The sequence below is a fragment of the Lissotriton vulgaris genome, chromosome 10 (assembly GCF_964263255.1).
Source record: "Lissotriton vulgaris chromosome 10, aLisVul1.2, whole genome shotgun sequence".
Lineage (NCBI taxonomy): Eukaryota > Metazoa > Chordata > Amphibia > Caudata > Salamandridae > Lissotriton > Lissotriton vulgaris.
Genome location: NC_141698.1, coordinates 202,178,268 through 202,197,824, shown reverse-complemented (window position 1 = coordinate 202,197,824; position 19,557 = coordinate 202,178,268). Strand labels below are relative to the sequence as shown.

The 19,557-nt window shown below is 42.5% G+C and overlaps 1 protein-coding gene across 1 annotated transcript in view; it reads left to right on the top strand.

Annotated features, from left to right (window-relative positions):
• Window positions 1-19,557, top strand: part of LOC147684992 (villin-1-like) — a 382,427-nt gene that overhangs the window by 301,214 nt on the left and 61,656 nt on the right. Inside the window, exons 12-15 of the mRNA XM_086940888.1 lie at window positions 5,257-5,394; window positions 9,046-9,204; window positions 11,547-11,726; window positions 12,204-12,349. Coding sequence (XP_086797014.1) covers window positions 5,257-5,394; window positions 9,046-9,204; window positions 11,547-11,726; window positions 12,204-12,349 — 623 coding nt within the window. The remainder of the gene's footprint in view (window positions 1-5,256; window positions 5,395-9,045; window positions 9,205-11,546; window positions 11,727-12,203; window positions 12,350-19,557) is intronic.

Here is a 19,557-nt window from a genome sequence, read left to right as displayed (position 1 = left end):
TGGAAAACATAGTGCACCCGAATCAGAGACTCAAGACTCCAAGTCTTAATTGATAGTGGTTTGGGTCATGGATGCAAGCGAGCCGATGTCTCCTCAGAACACTGGTGAATTTGGAGAAAGAAAATGGCAGCCCATCTCAGGGACGCACGCAAGTTGACACGCTTCCCTGTTTTATAAGTTTTACTGTTTTTGGGTGCTTTGATGGGAGGGTTTGGCAGGTGGGCGACAGGCCTACTCTTACGGAAAGTTATGTCCTGCTTTAGGATAAGACTGGAAGAGGAGGGAGGTGGGGAGCGGGGTGGGGGAAGGGTTTCTCAAGTTTGTTTCGGGGGGGGGGGGGTCCGGGTGGGTACAGTTGGGGGGGGAACATTTCAGTTGGAAAAATGCAGCAACACGCACTGAGCATCCACAGCACCTACACATGCCAGAGTATTACCACATGCAACCACCAAGTATTCCAATGGCATGTACCGTAGTAACCCCGCAGGAGGGAGATAGGAGATTGAGCATCCTGACATGGAATGTCAATGGACTAGACTCCAGGATTAAGATAGGGCTAGTGAACGCTTACATTAAAAAGATGGACCCGGACATCAGCTTCTTGCAGGAGACACACCTCAAGGGCACTCAATGCGCCTTCATTGCTAGAGGTCGATACAGGGTCCTGGCACATGCAGGGTATACATATGACTCCAGAGGGGTGGCAGTCATCGTAAAAAAGTCCTCACCATTCTGCATCACCCGCACTTGGCTTGACTCACAGGGAGCATACGCTGGAGTTCAGGGAACTTGGAATAGACGCACGTATATGCTCATCTCTGTCTATGCACCACCTAAACTGCAGTCCCATACACTCACAGCGCTTGCTAACATACTCTTAGACACAGCTGACACTGTACAAGTGGTGGGAGGCGACTTTAATGATGTTATGAACTCCGGCCTAGATAGATCTGGAGACACAGCGAGAGGCAAGCACCAGACCACACTATGCAATCAAATGTCTACTATAGGCCTTACAGATGTATGGAGGTGGCTCCACCTGACACAGCAAGCCTACTCATACTACTCTGGGGCACACTGGGTGTTCTCGCGACTCGATTATATTTTTATGTCCCGCCAATATCTGAGGGCAGACGCCACTGCAGAATATAGGGCTAGGGGCATCTCGGATCACTTGCCATTGTATGTGAGAGTGGGACAGAATCGGGGTAGAGACACGGGTTCCTGGCGTTTGGCGGCCTGGGATCTGCAAAACTCGACCATACTGAGAGGCATCCAGATGGACATTAAGGTGTATGTCGCGGAAAATGAGGGTACGGTAGACTCAAGTGTTACCCTCTGGGAAGCCCTAAAGCCAGTACTGAGAGACAGGATAAAGTCCAGACTGGGGGAGGAGAGACGGAGACTCCAGGCAGAGGTCGCTGCCCTAGAACAGACTGTCCTAAAATGGGAGAGGGATTATCTGACCCATAAAAACACCAAGACTCTCAGAAGACTTCTAGATGCCCAGAAACAATACAGGGAACTGGTAACCAATGAAGCGAAGACCCAGTCCCTTGTCAACCTCCACAGATTATATGATGTAGGAGATAAATCAGGAAAACTCTTAGCGTGGCTCAGCAAAATGGAGCGGGCGGCACGGTGGATAGACAGTATAAATACCACAGAAGGCACCAATGTTAACACCGATGCTGCGATAGCGGAAGCTTTTGCTACCCATTATGAACAGTTCTACGCAGCTCGTGCCCATGCAACCCATGAGGAAGCTTTACAATATTTAGACGCCACGGTCCTACCGGTCCTGCCCCCGAGAACATGGAGGCCCTGGAAGCGGACATAACGGCGGATGACATCACGAACGCCATCGCCAGGCTGAAACCGGGCAAAACCCCAGGCCCAAATGGCTTCCTGGCGGAGCTCTTTAAGCGTGCGGTGGATCTCCTGACCCGCCATCTTCGAGGCCTCTTTGCTGATGCCTTCAAGGAGGGAGAACTCCCACCAGATCTTGCTATGGCTACGATCGTCCCAATATACAAGGAGGGCAAACCACTCCCTACTAAATACGGAAGTGAAGCTGTAAGCAATCATCTTGGCGGTCTGCTTAAGAGCGGTCATTACAGGTCTTGTTCATTTGGATCAATCAGGCTTCCTACCGGATAGAGCAACTAAATTAAACCTTAGAAGAACCGATAACTGGCTACAAGAGGTGAGGGGGCGAAGTGATCCACATTGATTCCTCTCCCTGGATGCCGAAAAGGCATTTGACGCGGTGCACTGGCCCTTCCTGTTTGCGGTGCTCCACAAGTTCGATTTCGGGCCAAACTTTATCAAATGGGTCCAGCTTCTCTACGCCGCTCCGAGGGCCAGGGTGAAAGTGAACGGGGTACTTTCGCGTGAGTTCCAGATCCAGAGGGGCACTCGTCAGGGATGCCCCCTGTCCCCCCTCCTTTTTACGCTCACCATTGAGGTGCTAGCAGCCAGGATCCGGCAAAACAAAGACATCCACGCCTTAAGGAGCAACAACACAGACTCGACAACAGAAAAGATCTTGTTATATGCGGACGATGTCTTGCTCTACATAACCAGACCAGAAACCTCCGTCCCAGAGCTTTTCTGAGAACTGGAACAGTACGGCGGAAAGGCAGGGCACAAAATAAACTGACATAAATCCGTACTTTATGACCCGGGAGGAAACGACCAGTGGGAGAGGCTGCCAGAAAACTTATTGACAGCCACAGAAGGTTTCCAATCCGATACTAATATCACGCCCCGGCAGATCACCCAACCTACGTTCTGGAGAGAACAAAACTGCCATCAAAAAACCTTCTGTGCTATCTCCACAGGACCTTTAGAAGGGCACCCCTCCTCCCGGCCACGTCCATAACACTTACTGCATGGACGAAGGCCACCAGACGCATGGGCTGGGATAAAAAGCCCACACGGCAAACACCGCTGTGGCACTGCCAGTGGTTAATGGAATTCAGCAAACTGCGAGGTTTCCAAAGGTGGGACGACATTGGCATTTCTACTATAGGGGATGTAATAGCCAAGGAGGAGTTAAAATCTTTTCAAGCTCTTAAAGCAGACTTCGGGTTACATACTACACAACAGTTCAAGTATATCCAACTACGACACGCTTGGCGAGCCCAAAACATCACACTCCCAGATATCCCTGAATATGCACCTTTGGAGGGGAGGCTCCTTCAAGAACAGATACCGGAAAAAGCGGTCTCCCTGACGTATAAAACGTTAACTAATCATATGCTGGGGCATCTGGCAAAACTCAGGGCTACGTGGGAGGCTGAGGTAGGCGAGATGGAAGATCTGGACTGGGAAATAGTCTTGATGCATCCCCGGGAGGTGGCAATCAAGTCACGACTGCGGCTTATTCAATTTAATGTACTCCACAGAACCTACTACGACAGACTACGGCTAAGCAAAATGTGGAGGGTGGAGGACCCGCGACGCTTAGGTGCCATCAGGGAGAGGGGGATTTTTATCACACAATATGGACATTTGACATAATACAAACATACTGGAAACAGGTATTCAAGGAGCTAGAGGAGGTGCTAGAGGCTTCGATCCCGCAAGATCCCAAGCTGGCACTGCTGGGCATGACTACTGAGGTGGACCTGACCCGCCCACTTCTTACCTTCTTAGTTCTTGCATTGGTTGTTGCGAAGAGGGACATCGCAAAACACTGGGGAGCGCCGGAACCTCCAGATCTAGAGGAATGGAGGAGAGGGTTAGATCTGTATATGGCGGCCGAGAGGGTAACCTATAAGGCTAGGGGATGTCCCAAAAAATTCCGCAGGGTCTGGTCTAAGTGGAGACAATACCATGGGCTCGATGGGGGGCTGTGAGGGGGGGCTTCCTACAGTGAGTATGAGACGGGACACCGGGACAAACGGGACCTCTCTACAAAGGGTACGACGATATATCCTAAACTTGCGGGATACCGTAAGACATCTGTGATTTCTGGTTCAGAACTGTGAAAGACATTGCTGGCAATAGAAAGACAAGGTGGGGAATGGAAGTGTGGTTGCTGCTAATTTTTCTTTTGCGCATATTTGTTGAGGATATGAAACTTGTGTTATTGTTCGTTAGGGTGGGGTGTTCAGCAACGAAAAGGGAAAAAAAAAATCAGATACTCGGAATGCCCATTGAAAGCCTATATTTATATGTGAAACAGAGCCTACAGTGCTCTACTGTAACTCGCCGCCCAACCTCCAGGATGTGGGCTAAATGGCCGTGTATCCTTCTGCCGATGATGAGATGCAATATTTGTGATGAATACCTGAAACACCTGATTGATTGTTTGTGGCTTCCTGTGAATCTGCAATAAAAATTAATTTATAAAAAAAAAAGAATTCAAAAGCTTCCACCGTGGCTGCCCCTACCTCAAACATGGCAAATACAGTGTTACGGTTAGAGTAAGAAGTAGTGTAAGGTCTAGGATTGTTGTTGTTATGGGGTTAGGTTGGAGTTTATGGCTATTGTAAGGGATAGGAATATGATTAGGATTGGGTTTAGGATAGTAACAAAGATTTGGGGTTACTTGTTCTGTTATTGGTAGGATTAGGGTTAGGAAAGATTATAGGATTCAGGTTAGATGTATTGTTGGTGTGAAGTTAAGTTTTATAATAAGATGTTGCTTTTCGGATTAGGGCTAATACACACATTTTTGTACTTACAGAATGTGATTAAATGGCATCCTAAGTAGGTTTGAAGGTTACCGTCTTTGGGTTTCTTTATGATTGTAATGATTTAGTCTTATTTGGTCTAGCATGCTCTGTTAACTGGTTGTACACATTTCCCAGGGACTCTGACCATGTGTACAGGTCAACAAATTATGTCATTTTTAACTCCTATTCGATGAGAACTAGCAGAGTAAGAGAAAGAGATGTGAAGTGCTTCTGAAGGGATAGTGAGAGAATTGTTTGGGGGTTATCTTTTGATTACTTTAACTAGGCTGTTGTTTCTTCATAGAATATTAAACAGTGTAGGTTCTGTGCAGCTGCAAATTAACAACCATAAATGTATTACTGGAGGGCGTTTCGATTGGATGGTGTGAGTCTGAAAATGTGTTTTTGAATTCCACTTGACTTCACAACTATGGCACAGAACTGCCACTCCTAATTTCGTTTTTCTTCATACTGAAGTCTACGTGGTAAACACTAGCCTGGGGCATATGCACAGTTTAAGGATTTGAGTAGGAGTACTCTACATTGTCTCATTGGGTCTTTTTTTTTCCAGGTGTGGCGGATCGAAGGTTCAGAAATAACAGAAGTGGATCCCAGCACCTATGGGCGCTTCTATGGAGGAGACTGTTACCTGGTCTTGTACACGTACATGAAATCGGGCAAGCCAAATTACTTACTGTACATGTGGCTGGTGAGTAAAGCATAGCTTATCTTATATATAACAGTTCAGTGTCCTATAATTGTATTATATTTGTTGCTATCATTAGAATCCTAGAAGGCAACAATCTAAATCCATGTACTTATCTGGAAAGAGATATAATGTAGGTTGTATCCCGGAATGTCCTCAAAGTATCCAAACTGTGTGGTACGGCACAAGGAAGACCATGGGGATGCAGAGCAATGTGGAACCTCTTGGTAGTATATTGAGAGAGACAATCTTTTAAAAATATTATTTTGTTTGAAGACTTTGCTCAAAATTACTACATCGAATTTAAATGACTCTTAGAAGTTACAAATTCCCGTAATGTCTATAAGGCAAGTGTTGGTACTCTTAAATTAAAAGAGACAGTTCAAAAGTATCCATTAAAAGAGAAATCACCCCATAAGTACCTGTGCTGCACCACTTTTCCTCATTTCTGTTTCTTGACGCTAACCACCTTCTTCTTACATCGCCTGGCCACCTCCAACACATGTAAACTGGTACAATCAAACTCAGCCCTCACTAATGCTCATAAACCACTTCAAATGTAGAGCTATATGCACTGAATAACTTTAACGTTCCAACAAAGATGCAAACCAAATTTTTGTTTTTGTACTATGATTTAGTGGCATGTTTTTTGTTTTTCATATTTTTTTCGAAGAAATCTATGTGTGATTTTACACTGACTGTCAGCAAGGTCAAGTTGTTAATATATTAAGTTAAAGTGGTAACAAGAACATTTAAGGGAATGATTTAAAAGTAATTATATGCAGCGAATGGTACTTGTACTGCCACTGTAGTTGTTCTGATGAGGGGGCTTGACTTTTCCTTCCGAATTTGTGATTCGTTAGTAGGATTTAATCAGATCACCAAAATCTTCATGTTATGTCCAATTTTAGGACAAAACACATATTAGAGAAAATGTATGGACCGAGAAATCCAGCACCCTGGGTTATTGGATTTATCCGGTTCCATAAATATTACATTATTCTTCTAGGATGGCTAATAAATATAAGACAAGAGAGGAGAAAGAGAAAAGAGTCTAAAAAAGTCAATCGAATATGCTAAGTACCTTTCCTAGGTATCTCAGAAATATGCATATTCCTTGAAGATTGTAGTAAATACACAGGTAAATTAAAAAGTAATTTAGAAATATGAGGCAGCATTAGGACTACTGAGATGGCTGTAGACTCAGGAATCATTTTCGAAGTACTTTCATTGTAAATGGAAAGGTAAAAATGATGCTATCAGTTTTGATTACCTGTGAGGCAGGTAAGTGATGGTAAGACTAATTAAAGTCATTGGGCCTCATTGACAGAAAAAGCTTTAGTTTTTGCAAACCTCTGGCTTTTTTGGAATTTTCAAAAATCCTACAGGTTAGGCAGGAAAGTCTATAAAAATTATACATTTGACAAGCATAGGGGCATTATTGTAAGAGAGATTATCTTTTCATAGCTCTCATTATTTGAAAGGTCCCTGTAGAAGCCAAAGGGGATGCTTGGGGGTCTACAGGTTGGTCAGGTCAGCAGTAGACTGCTAAGAACTGACAGTAGGCAATTTTCTACGGTACATCCTTGCCCCTTGTCCACTTTTGTTGATGCAGCCTTGGATAGAGAAACAGAGGCACATTCAGAGCCTAAACTCCTTGGGCGTCTTGCATTACAGTATCCCTTTATTATAATTTGTGGGCTTGAATTGTATCTGTGCTCCTAAATCCAGCCATTATGTGTTTTTGTCCCGAAACTTGGGAATAGCCATGTAGACCTAGGAATATTTGGTCCTTCTTTTCATGGTTATTCCTGTTTCCAGGGACAAATCAGGTCAGATTTACTACTTGCTCTGGGCATGTGAATAGTCAGAGTAGGAGGGTATCTGGGAGGAGGCGTTTTAAGGCATGGGGAAAATGGGTAATTGCAACCCCCCCCCTTCCAAGGCCCCCCCCTGGAAAGTGAACTGTATCTCTGTCTAGCCTCTATCTATTTCTGTATCTCATCCTCTCTCACATTCTCTCTGCCTACCTCTGATTCTCATTGTCCAGAGTCTCCCTAAGGATTTCTAGAGCCACCGAAAAGACATATTTCAAATGCTTTTGTGTGATACCATTTCTGAAAGTTTGACATCAGAAAACGGGCAATATGAATCGAAGTTGTTCTGAGCAGGTGCCCTCAAAAGATTTCTTGACCATGCCCCAAAATTCGTTACGATGACATGACATTTCTGGGATGGGTAGATCCTTGTGCACAAGGAAGGAGAATGTTTGCACCTCCTGTGGTGTTTCAGGAGATCTGATGGGGCTGTGCACCATGCTATCTGCAGTTTGACCAAAAACAAACCAAAAAAAAAAAAACAAGCCTGGTGTTCCTGCACCTGGCATTACCAGATGCCGAACCACTAGCAACTTTCCCCTGGGGATAGCTCTCCACCACTCATGCAATAGAGGCATAAATGACCTACAAATCGTAGGTGAACACTATGGCTGGAAGCTGAAGGCGCCTTGGTTCTGGTACACAGCTATTTCAAATTCACTGCTAATCCTTGAGGGAGCAGGGCATGACCCGGATATCGGTAGTCTTATACATTTTCTAAGGAGAATGTTCAACAGATTTGGCCATTGACTGACTAAAGAATCACTAATCTGCACACTAGGGTAAGTGACAAAAATGCCCTAGGATATACAGTCAGAGTGGCCGTGGCACAGTAGTTAAGAGACTGATCCAATTACCACATTATGGAACCTAGAGGCAAGCTAGAGGCCTTTATGATCAGGCTGTGAGGAGACCTGAGATTGTGCCCTGTGTGAGTGATAAATGTTTTTCTCTTACCCCCTAGTCCCGGTGCCATGGGATGTCATTATATGTATGTTGAAACTACCTTTAGTCATTGAGATGGTCTGCGGAGGCCCCTCTTTATTAGAGACACGTTTGAGGACTCTGGGATGCTAACCCTCTCCTGTACACTAGAGTACCAATTCAAATGAGTCCTTCATGCATTATACTAGAAGGTGGGTGATCATCCACATAGGGGAACAAGGGAGTGGTTTGTTATAGGGGTTGAGGTGCAAATTAACCTCGGCTTTATTGTTTCTTTAATTTTCCATATAGAGAAACAATCTGTATCCATATAAGACCTAATTATTCAAGTGAACTGGATTTTAGGTAATATGTTGCTTGCATATTGTATTGGACTCCTGTGAAAGACATCAAGTTTTGGGCAAGTTGGTTCAAGATTAGTTGATTGCCAAAGAAATCAACAAAAGTATCAAATGCCAAGAACATTTGCATCACTGAGAGGTCTGACTGGGTTACTTAAAGCTTAAAGTGCAGTGTGTTGACAAATAGCGCATTTTGTACACAAATCATATTATTGCATGTATTATAAAAAATGTTTGCTGAGATGGGGTGTGCTATTTTCTCAAAGGAATTGGGATCTGTATACTTGTTGCCAGAGTGATAAACAACGGAAGGTTCGTAAGGTTCCAAGTGCTATGAACGAACTGCATGCAAAGAAAGCTCCCATCTGTGTCCTATCATATCAGGCTAAGGATTCCTCGGTGCACTGGGCCAGCAAACCTTTGTTACCAGAAAACTGTGTTGATATTAAGAGGAAATGTGACAAAATTTGACTACTGTGACTCTATTCCAGGGCCGCCACTCCACAATAGATGAGATCACCTCCTGTGCATTCCATGCTGTAGAGCTGGATCGAAAGTATCACGATGAACCAGTGCAAATCCGTGTAACGATGGGGAAGGAACCAAGACATTTTCAAGCAATTTTCAAAGGAAAAATGATCATTTATGAGGTAACAGGGTCAATTCTTATATCATACCTGCATTCTCCTGGTAGAAGAAAGTTTTAGATGGTGGAGCTCCACAAACACATAGCAACTAATGTTTTGTAATGTGCAGGAGGATGGAAAATTTGCATAGTAGGAATTTAAAACTTAAAGTGATGGTTGAGAGGCTGCAAATATTGATTTCAAAGGAATAAGAAGAACTAAGGAAGGCCTATATATTTCTGTAGGAACAGTTAAGAACTGCGTATCCTTCTAAAAGTAGATGGCACTGACAGCACCTCCATTGAAGTGACAGGAAGTTGATTAGTCTTAGGGCACAATTCACAACACAAATTTAAATATATAAGTGCATATTTACTCATGTGTAGATCCATTGCTAAATCTAGGTGTAACGCCTCATTTGTTTTATTTCAGTATTTATGAGTGGAGATTGACATCTTGGTGTAGACTTACATGTCTCCACCCTCTCAAATGAAGGAGTGAAGCCTCCTACATAGAATCTACAATTATAAAGCTGCTAATAGTAACTTTCTCCTGTGGGAGGAGATCTCGATCACTAGGGTGGAAAATATTGCTATTGGAAAGTATACGGACATGTAATAAAGTGCATCTGTATTTTTTTTAAATAATGAAACATATTTTCATGTTCAATAGTTTATCAGTATTTTTTTAAATAATGAAAAATATTTTCATGTTAAATATAAATGTAAACATGTAAAATATTTATTATTAAGTTGGAACTTATAAAACATGTTACAGCACATAATCCATCTATTTACATGTGTATTAAATAGTAAAATAATTTGAATATATTAATGTAATCTATTACATATAGATATTTGTGATAATACAATAAATGTTGATATCATTTAGTAATTTTAACTAATTTATATGGGGTATTATTTTAATTCCCTGACTTCACTGTTTTCTATAGAGGTTTGTTGCAGTAGCAGTGGCTGACCATGTGTGCTACTTGATTTACTCCAACGCTAGGTTGGAGTACATTTACACCTGTAGTAACCTTAGACGTATTTTGTGAATTACAATGATCTTTCTCTTTTGTGGGTGTGTGTTTTGTACTATCAAGTCCCTCCCTAAACCCCTCCTTAATTTTCCTTTAACCTCATGCATTTTGTGGTAGTTAGGCCCAAGTTTTTCCACCACTCCCTCTGGTCCCTCCCACATTTACTACAAAAATGTATATCTTCAAGGGAGATCTCCAGCTCAGCCTTGGAGTAAGTCAAGCCAAGCTCCACTAATGGGCAACCGCAGGTTTTGCAACACACTCCCATTAAAACAGTGGAGACAGGGAACTAACATAACACCTCATAGGAATTAATGATTAATTATGTATAACTATGGACTCTTTTTAAGTGGATTTTTTAAAATGTAATAACACACATACTTTTTTAATTAAAGGCAAAATATTTAACTTCTTTTTAAAATAAAAAAAGTATTTCAATTGACTAAATGCATAACTTTTAGCAAGTTTACTACAAATTAATTCAAAATAAAAATGTTAGTCTGTAATTTTATTCTTTAACTTATTGATTAAGAGTGAATATTTATAAATTAAATTAATATGTTAATTATTTTGCAATATAGCACATATTTAATTTGAGGTGGTAATGTGTTCCAACTTTTTATTTTATTATTTCCAGATTAATATTAGTTATTTTACATTGTTTTGCATTTTTATTTTACATTACAAAATGTTTAATTATTTTTTGTTAAATAAAAAATAACTCCATTCAATTTTGCACGGCTTTCCTATGGGGAGATATCCAACCCGGTGGTGATTTCCAGCAACGAGGGAAAAGTTACTAAAAGTGACTTTACACTTCTAAGTTCAATTATAGCATACTTTTCCTTCTCTTTGGAGGGGTGAAGATATGTAAGTCCACACCAAGGTGTAAATTTCCACTCAGAAGTGAATAAATAGGAAAAAATTGAGTTACTCCTAGGTGCAGGGGTAGATCGACACCCAAATAGAACTACACAAGTAAATGTACCTTTGTGATCGTGGCCCATTGTGTCACAGTAGTTGGCGCAGTTGATGAAGGTCTTGAGGACTGGATGCACGTAGATACTGAAAAGAAATGGAGACAAAGGAGCTCTTTAAGGGACTCAGGGACCAAACAAGAGTCAGAAAGGGAGGACCTGATAAAAGTTGATGCAGATGGTAGCCAGGAAGGAGGCAAATCGTGGAGAGCACCTGCCTGGTTATACAGTACATTAATCAAATATTTAGTCTTATATTTGCACTTGAATAACAAAATACAATTGACTACTACTGCTACTATATCCTGGTCTTTTCTCACCCAGTTAATCCATATTTTACATTATAGGGAGGAACAAGCCGGACTGAGAAGAAGGAACCAGAGCCGCCCATCAGATTGTTCCATGTGAAAGGGACAGAGGAATTCAATACCAAGGCGACGGAGGTGCCAGCTCGAGCCTCATCCTTGAACTCCAATGACGTCTTTGTACTGAAGACAGAACAGGAATGCTACTTATGGTGCGGAAAGGTATGCTACTGTAAGGCGAGCAGATAGCTTCCCTGCTTTTAGGACAACAAGTATTGTCACTATGCTATTATTTACACAATATAAAACAGGATTTGTCAGGAAACTGGGGTGGTTTTACAAAAAACTGGAAATATTACTACCTGTTACACTACAGAATAGTTTGTCAATATATTTGCACAACATTGTGTCTAGATGCCTAGCCATGTGCTTATATACCTGTATGTCAATCTATAAACTACGAAGAGTTCTGTCGGGTAGCACAATTGTTCGAAAATTGTGGAAAATGTTGAACATTCAACCTAAACCCAGGTTCTGAGGGGCACAGGGCAACCTCATTATATTTAATGATGTATTTCAATCTGCTCCTGGTGAATTGATGAAGTTGTTTTGCATTAAAGATACAACATGCATAGGATAAATTGGCATGAATGAGACTGAAATGTCTTCCGACTTAGCTGTCATTTATCTGTGTTTCAGGGCTGCAGTGGTGATGAGAGGGAAATGGCCAAGACAGTGGCAAATGTAATCTCAAAGAGGGACAAACAGACAATTATGGAGGGTGCAGAGCCTGCAGACTTCTGGGTTGCATTGGGTGGCAAAGCACCATATGCCAGCGAAAAGAGGTAATGGTGAAGGAAGTGAGAATTGATTACATGTACCATAAATGCCTGATTCATGAAAAACAGTGCTTAATTTGTGGCGGCGGATTCCGGTGTTCGGCACTGGCACTTAATTGTCAGCACCTGTACTAATGCCAGTACATCACATTGTAGTGATGTCTGTCTAATATTCAGATGAGCACAACAACAGTGTTTAATGTGTCCATATATATTATAAAATAATAATAATGGCCACCCAATCCATTATTATAGCTTTGGGTGGCTTGGAATAGTCTGAACACTGAAACTTGTAGGAGTGTGAGGGTTTCTCGTTGTGTAGGTACTGTCATTGGCAGGGCCGGTGGGGGAAATGGGCGGTGCGCGCTGCAGTGCCTCCTTCGAAGGGTCCTGGAACTTACTGTTTCATAAATTAAGTACTGGCGAAAACCCTGTAGTAAAGTAGGATTCGACACAGTCTTAGTAGTTTCAAATAGCGATTTATTAATACGCTCCTTCAATCACCTCATCCAGCTCCTTAAGCCTCCTCCAGTTTCTCATTCGAACATCAACATTCTCAGAACCATAGACCCAAGAATCATAATGCTGTCCAGCTGTGTCAGAGTCCATGCACATGCATGTGGCCCACACCAGGATGACTATTTTTCGATCTCACCCTTGTGAATGGTGTTATAAGCTAGCCTGTGACCTCCTCTCTAGTCAAGAGAAATCCCTGAATAGTAGTTCGGGCTATACATATAAAAAAAATTCAAGATACTACTAGACAATTATGGCCTTATGAATACCGTTTTATAGAACACCGGTCATATCCATCTGGAGGTCCGCTCTAATCATAACAAGCCCTAAAGAAGTCTCCTGCGTGGGACGAAATGCGTCGGCTGTGTGGTACTCCATTTTGCTGAATAAAGATTGGAAATCCATAAAATGAAAATCATCGCGTGCGACTTTTTGTAAAATTCATTTGTATATATTATTGTTTGTGGTGCACCATAGCTGTTGTAAAAATCGACCAAAAATTACCTGGAGTCACTTCGACCCTATACCGGAAGTCGAGATCCTTAATTTAATCTCCTCCTCCTAGCTCTCATCCCATGCCCTCGATCCCTTACCCTCGCATATGGCCAAAAATCTGAAACTCTCCCTAGTACCACTCTGGTGTGAAATCATAAACAGCTCCCTAAAAACAGGCATCATCCCCGACTGCCTCAAAGTTGGCCAAGTCACTCCTCTTCCGAAGAAACCAGGCCTAGACACTAATGACTTTAACAACTTCAGACCTGTCTCCAATCTTCCCTCCCTAGCCAAAATCCTCGAAAAATGCGTTCACTGACAACTGAACTAACATATCAACAAGATTAATCTGCTAGACCAACACCAATCAGGCTTTTGAAAAGACTACAGCACCGAAACTGCAATCCTTAACATCGTGGATGACATCCTCAACTCCCTTGACTCGGATCATTGCTGCCTCCTCATCCTCCTGGATCTTTCGGCAGCCTTTGACACGGTGGATCACAGTCTTCTTATCAAGGCTCTCAAGGACCGCAGGTGCAGATGAGGTGGTCCTTCGATGGTTCTTCTTCTTTTAAAATCGCTCCCAAAGGGTAAAAATCAAATCCTTTTCATCTGACCTTCTACCCGTCAAAATAGGTGTCCCCCAAGGATCCGTCCTCTCCCCTCAATTGTTCAACATCTATATGGAGCCCCTCACCTCCATTGTAAAAAAAACCAACATTCCCTTCCATCTATATGCAGATGACACTCAGATCTACTTGGAAACCTCCTCCTTCAATTACATTCTAAGACTCAACAATACTCTCAGAGAGGTTCAAGAATGGTTATCAGCCAATCATCTTAAACTCAATCAGGGGAAAACCAAATTCCTCCTCATTTCCAACAAGGAAGAAAATTTGCAAATCATTGAATGGATAAAAGCAATCGACGCTCTCAACGGTAACCTCACCTTGGCAAGCTCTGTAAAATCACTTGGAATCACCCTTGATCACAAGTTAACCATGACCAACCACATCAAGAACACCGCAAAAAGTACCTTCCTCAACCTGAAGCTTCTCAACAAAATAAAACCCCACATACCATCCTGGGACCTCAAACAAGCCACCTAATCACTTGTGTTGACCAGACTCGACTACGGGAACACAGTCCTCTCTGGGACAGCTCTCTCCCACCTATCGCCACTCAAAACAACCCTCAATGCAGCTGTCAGAATGGTCACCAGAGTAAAAAGATACGACCACATTTCTCCCGCTATCAGAGAACTACAATGGCTCCCAGTGGAATTGCGTGCCAGCTTCAGAACTGCATGCCACACACACAAAGCCCAAAAACAACAGTTGATGGACAGAATGCAGAACAATGTCATACATTCACCCCAGTACAGAGATCTGGGCCTAAATCCATTCTTTCTTTGTACTCCACACCACCCCAGTTCAGACAAGGTCATATGCAAATCAGCCTTGACCCTGTGCCTCATGGGAACAGTCCAGCCCGAATTGCGAAGCCATGTCTTCCCTGGACCGGAATCAAGCATCCTATGACTAGTTTCTGGCTATCAGCCGTCATCAGCCAGGATGGCTTGACTCCAGTGGTGTGGAGAGCACGGGACTCACGTCTGAGCATACCTGTCCCACTTGGGATGACAAATGCAAAAACAACAGTTGATGGACAGAATGCAGAACAATGTCATACATTCACCCCAGTACAGAGATCTGGGCCTAAATCCATTGTTTTTTTTTAGAAGAAATAGCTTTGGTGGAGTATGTAAACATTGATGCCAACGAGAACTTCTATAGTCGCCCAGATGTAATTAACTTGGAGGAAGAAATACAATGTTCGTAGCATCTGTGATTATAGATACACATGCTCTGCATACTCCTGCCAGCTAGTGTTGGGCTGCTGCAACCTTTCTTCAAAGAAGTCTTTTGGGTCACAAGGTCTTGGTTACTCCTCCTCTGATTGTGAATGCCCATGTGCACTGACTTCATTGTTGGATTGTTTTTCACCATCATCGGGTTCAAACATATATCACCTTTTCTCTTGTCTAGATGTGTTCGCCGCTGAGCTCCACAGCTCTAGAGCTTGCTGCCTTTCCTCATTGGGGTAAAGTTATCTACTCTATCTACTTTCTCATTCCCTAAAAAAGACAGCTCCCTAAGGCCAATCCTCAATCTCGGAACTCTCAACAGACACATCCTGTCAAAACATTTTAATATGGTCTCCCTATATGATGTTATCCCACCTGCTGCAGCTATGTGACTGCATGGCCACACTAACCAGAAGGATGCCTATTTCCACATCCCACTCCATCTGGCTCATTGGTGAAACTTGCGCTTCATGGTAAGTGGACAGCACTACCAGCGCAAAGTACTATCCTTAAGAGTCACTACGGCTCCACAGATTTTAACTAAATCTAGCAGTAGTAGATGCATATCTCAGAAGGTGGGCAAACTCATGTCTTCCCCTTCCTAGTCGACTGACTGATCAAGAGCATAAGCAAACAAGACTGCCTACCCTGCACCCAAGCCCCAATCTCTCTCCTACACAGTTTGAGGTTTACACACTATGCCAGCAAGTCCCACCTCAAGCCACTTCAGGTCCATCCCCTCTGGGGTCATTCCTAAACACACTCCCGGATAAAGCTTATCTGAGCTACCAAGGGTAGCAGCATTTGAGCAGCTTCAGCCTCTTTTTCAGCCACTCCATCATCTCATAGGTCGAACAGTAATACTCAGCCTGGATATGATGGACTTATGCATAGCCATAGTCTCAGTTCCGCAGGTGACTATCACCACAGATGCATCAGTTGCGGGGCGCATCTCATCAACATTATTGTCCAAGGTCTGTGGCTACCTCATTGCCAGGTTTACACATTAACCATATGGAAGTTTTACCCATTCACCTAGCCCTCAAGACATTTTTCCAAGACATTCACAGCAATGTGGTTGTGGTGTGGACAGCCAACATGACTGCTGTGTGTTACCTACAAAAGCAAGGCGGCACACATTCCCCACAGCTGTCAGCACTAGCGCAACAAACTTGCCGTTAGGCAATCCACCACAAAGTAACCTCCTGGCAGATCAAGGTCTGGGGGTAGACACCGACTTTGCAGACTTGATCAGCAGGACACAGGAACAAGTGGGAACTCCATGCATGGTACTGGTACCGTGCTTTATCTGTTCTAAGCTGAAAACAGATGAATGGAGTATTGAGTTTCTATATTTATAATATAGATGCCCACTTATGGGTAAACACATTCATCAGCATATGACATTTCATAGCACAGTACACAGCATCTTATTGATACTGTGCATCATTTTCTCAACATCATTTTCTCAGTACAGTAAAGTATTCGCAGAGCCCATATTTGGGTTTTGGATGATTCCATATATGGAGAGCAGTCACATTAGTAAATTCCTCACGAGGAATCCCCTTTCAGTAGCACAATAAGCAGTGGGTTCTTCCACATAGAGCAACGTTTGAACATAGCAGCAGTAAACTATTATCCCTCAGTATCCCTGAAAAGAAATGTGGGACTTTTTTCTGGACTATAAATATTGCTGACTACTTGAGGATTCTCCTTTCTCCAGTGCAGTCTTTCTGTGAGTCTGTGGAAGGCAATGACTAATGCTACCTGAGGTACTCTGTTGTCCCGAAGCTCTTAGGAGCAATCAATCATCAGTTTTCGCACCCTCATCCATTCATCCTACCTCCTGTCATCTTCATCATCTTCATGATAATTTTCTGCCAGTGGCCATGCACAGGATCCCAACGGTTCATCTGTAGGCCTATATCTACATGATCCACCTCTTACCTCAACCAAATCATCCCATCAGTCTAGACGCCTGGGAACCCTCTCCTTTTTACATAAGATGGCCCCATGTAACTCTTTGAAACTAGAACTTCTTTCACGTGAAAGTAGGTTCTACAGGTGTCCTGATAGGACAGTTTCTTACTTCACACATACACTCGTGTACACACATGCACACACAACTATAAATATATGTCTATATGTATAGGCCTTTCTATAGAGCAAACCCCTCTGGAGAGCACTGGAGCGCTGAACACGGGAGCAAGTCACTGGACTGGTAGAATCCTAAAATGGAAGGAGAACAGCAGAGATTCCTTGTAGGCTTCTTAGACACATTCCTGATCCAACTGACTCTAGAATATTACCTGATGAAAGCATTTACAACATACATACCGACATACCACACACATCAGTCAGAGAGCATATACACAGAGTAATCAGCCAGTTATTTGACTTGGAAAACACACTCAGACCAAGGTTACTGAGTCAACCTTCTGTCAAGAAGTTTCAAAATATAGAAATACCGACTGTGCACCTCCCATGTGTCTCACTTATTTTTGTTATCATTTGCATCCTGCATTCCAGATATAAGACATGTTGGACATGTTGCACAACATGTACCAATTTGCCTGTAGGCATTGATCTCTACTATTACTGTTGTCACACGCCCTGAAAGGTCTGCTTGCATGTTGAAAACTCTGGGGGCAAATTGTACAAATTTGTCATGTGATGCAGCACAACCATCAGCATGGCTGAGCTACTGTGCATGAAAGGGAGAGAGCAGAACAGGGTTGCATCTACTAAGATATGATGCTGGGGTTCTCTCACTCTGGGCTGGAGCACGATTCGCTGCTTTGCTCCACACACACATCCTTGCACCATAGTACAAGGGTGTGTGCATGATGTCTAGCATAGATTGTTTGTCCTGATCATCCCAATTTCGTGGAGGGGTACTACCTGACAGATTTGCTTAACCCCAAGGGGATATTACTAATCACAACGAGAGGGTGTTTTGTAATTAAAGGTTAGTTAATATTACGTGCAATCAGCACATACACCTTACGTATCAGAATGGTGGAAATGAGTGCAGCAATACCAGCAGCCATTATATAGAATAAAAGGAACATTAGGAAAACCCAAAGCACTTCAGGTCACACTTCCTTACTACTTATAACAAATAAGTAATGTATTTATATGTTATTAGCCTTGTGGTTATTGTATTGATTAGTATTCCTCTAATTAGATTATACCAAGCCATGTACTTACATCTGCTTGCCTTAGGAAGCTGTCAGGGGAGGGTGGATGGGGAGTCACTGTGCATTCTTTCACATCTGCACTGTACAGCACAAACCATGCCTCACCCAGAGATGCATTTGAAAAGCAAGCACATGTATCCAACTCTCATACCTGCCAACTTGAAGAACAATCTTGTGTAAGGAGGGGGCGGCAATGAAGGGGACAGGCCTTGTGCCAAGAAGTACCTACGAAGCACTTTTGAACACCACTCCACCCCAAGCCCCCTCCTCCAAAAAAAAGAAGCTTGCTGATGCTGGTGCTGATGTCCTGGGGTGTTTTAACACCCAAGTTCAAAAGTACTTTATTCGGTTAAAAACAAAGAATAACCATGAAAGTAGCATGTAAAATACAGTTTACAATGGGTAGGATGACCATTATTTAAAATCACAGCAAAAAGACATATTAAAAGACATAAATACATCATAAGAATGAATTCATACGAAGGGTTTTACGACAGCTAAAAACCAATTTAAGAAATTCGGAGAGTGACACTACCATAAAAACAGTTTCCATTTTTTGAAACTCTAAAAACGCTAGGCGGCATCTATATACATTTAAATCTTTAAGAATTGGGATGATAAGTTTTCTGCGATAATAAATATAAAATTTACAAAAAAATAAAATGAGAATGTCGGATTGCGGGGACACATCATCACATGGACAGGGACACAAGTCTTTCAGCCAACAATTCATCTCAGGGAAAGATGGTAACCTAAAAACAATGTTGAGTCTAAACCGGGTTAAAAGAAAACGTTCATGGTTGGACATGTATAGAGATAAATATGGCTGTAGTTTCTCTCCAGTTATGATCGCCTGGTGGGCAAAGACAGTCTTTTTTTTCACCTCCTCTAGCCGTCTTTTTTCCATGAGGTGATCGATACACAAGTTTTTTAGTCCACTACTTGAAATGTGTACCATAGATAATGGGTCCTCAAAATATTGAACACAGCTCAGTTCTTCAAGAACATTTCTAACATAACATATCCATTTAAAATTATTAATATTATCAAGTACTAGTATGTCCTTTAAGATTGCCCGGTTGACCACTCAGTCATCGCTTGTCCAAACCCTGTGCCAAAGGATAATCGACTGG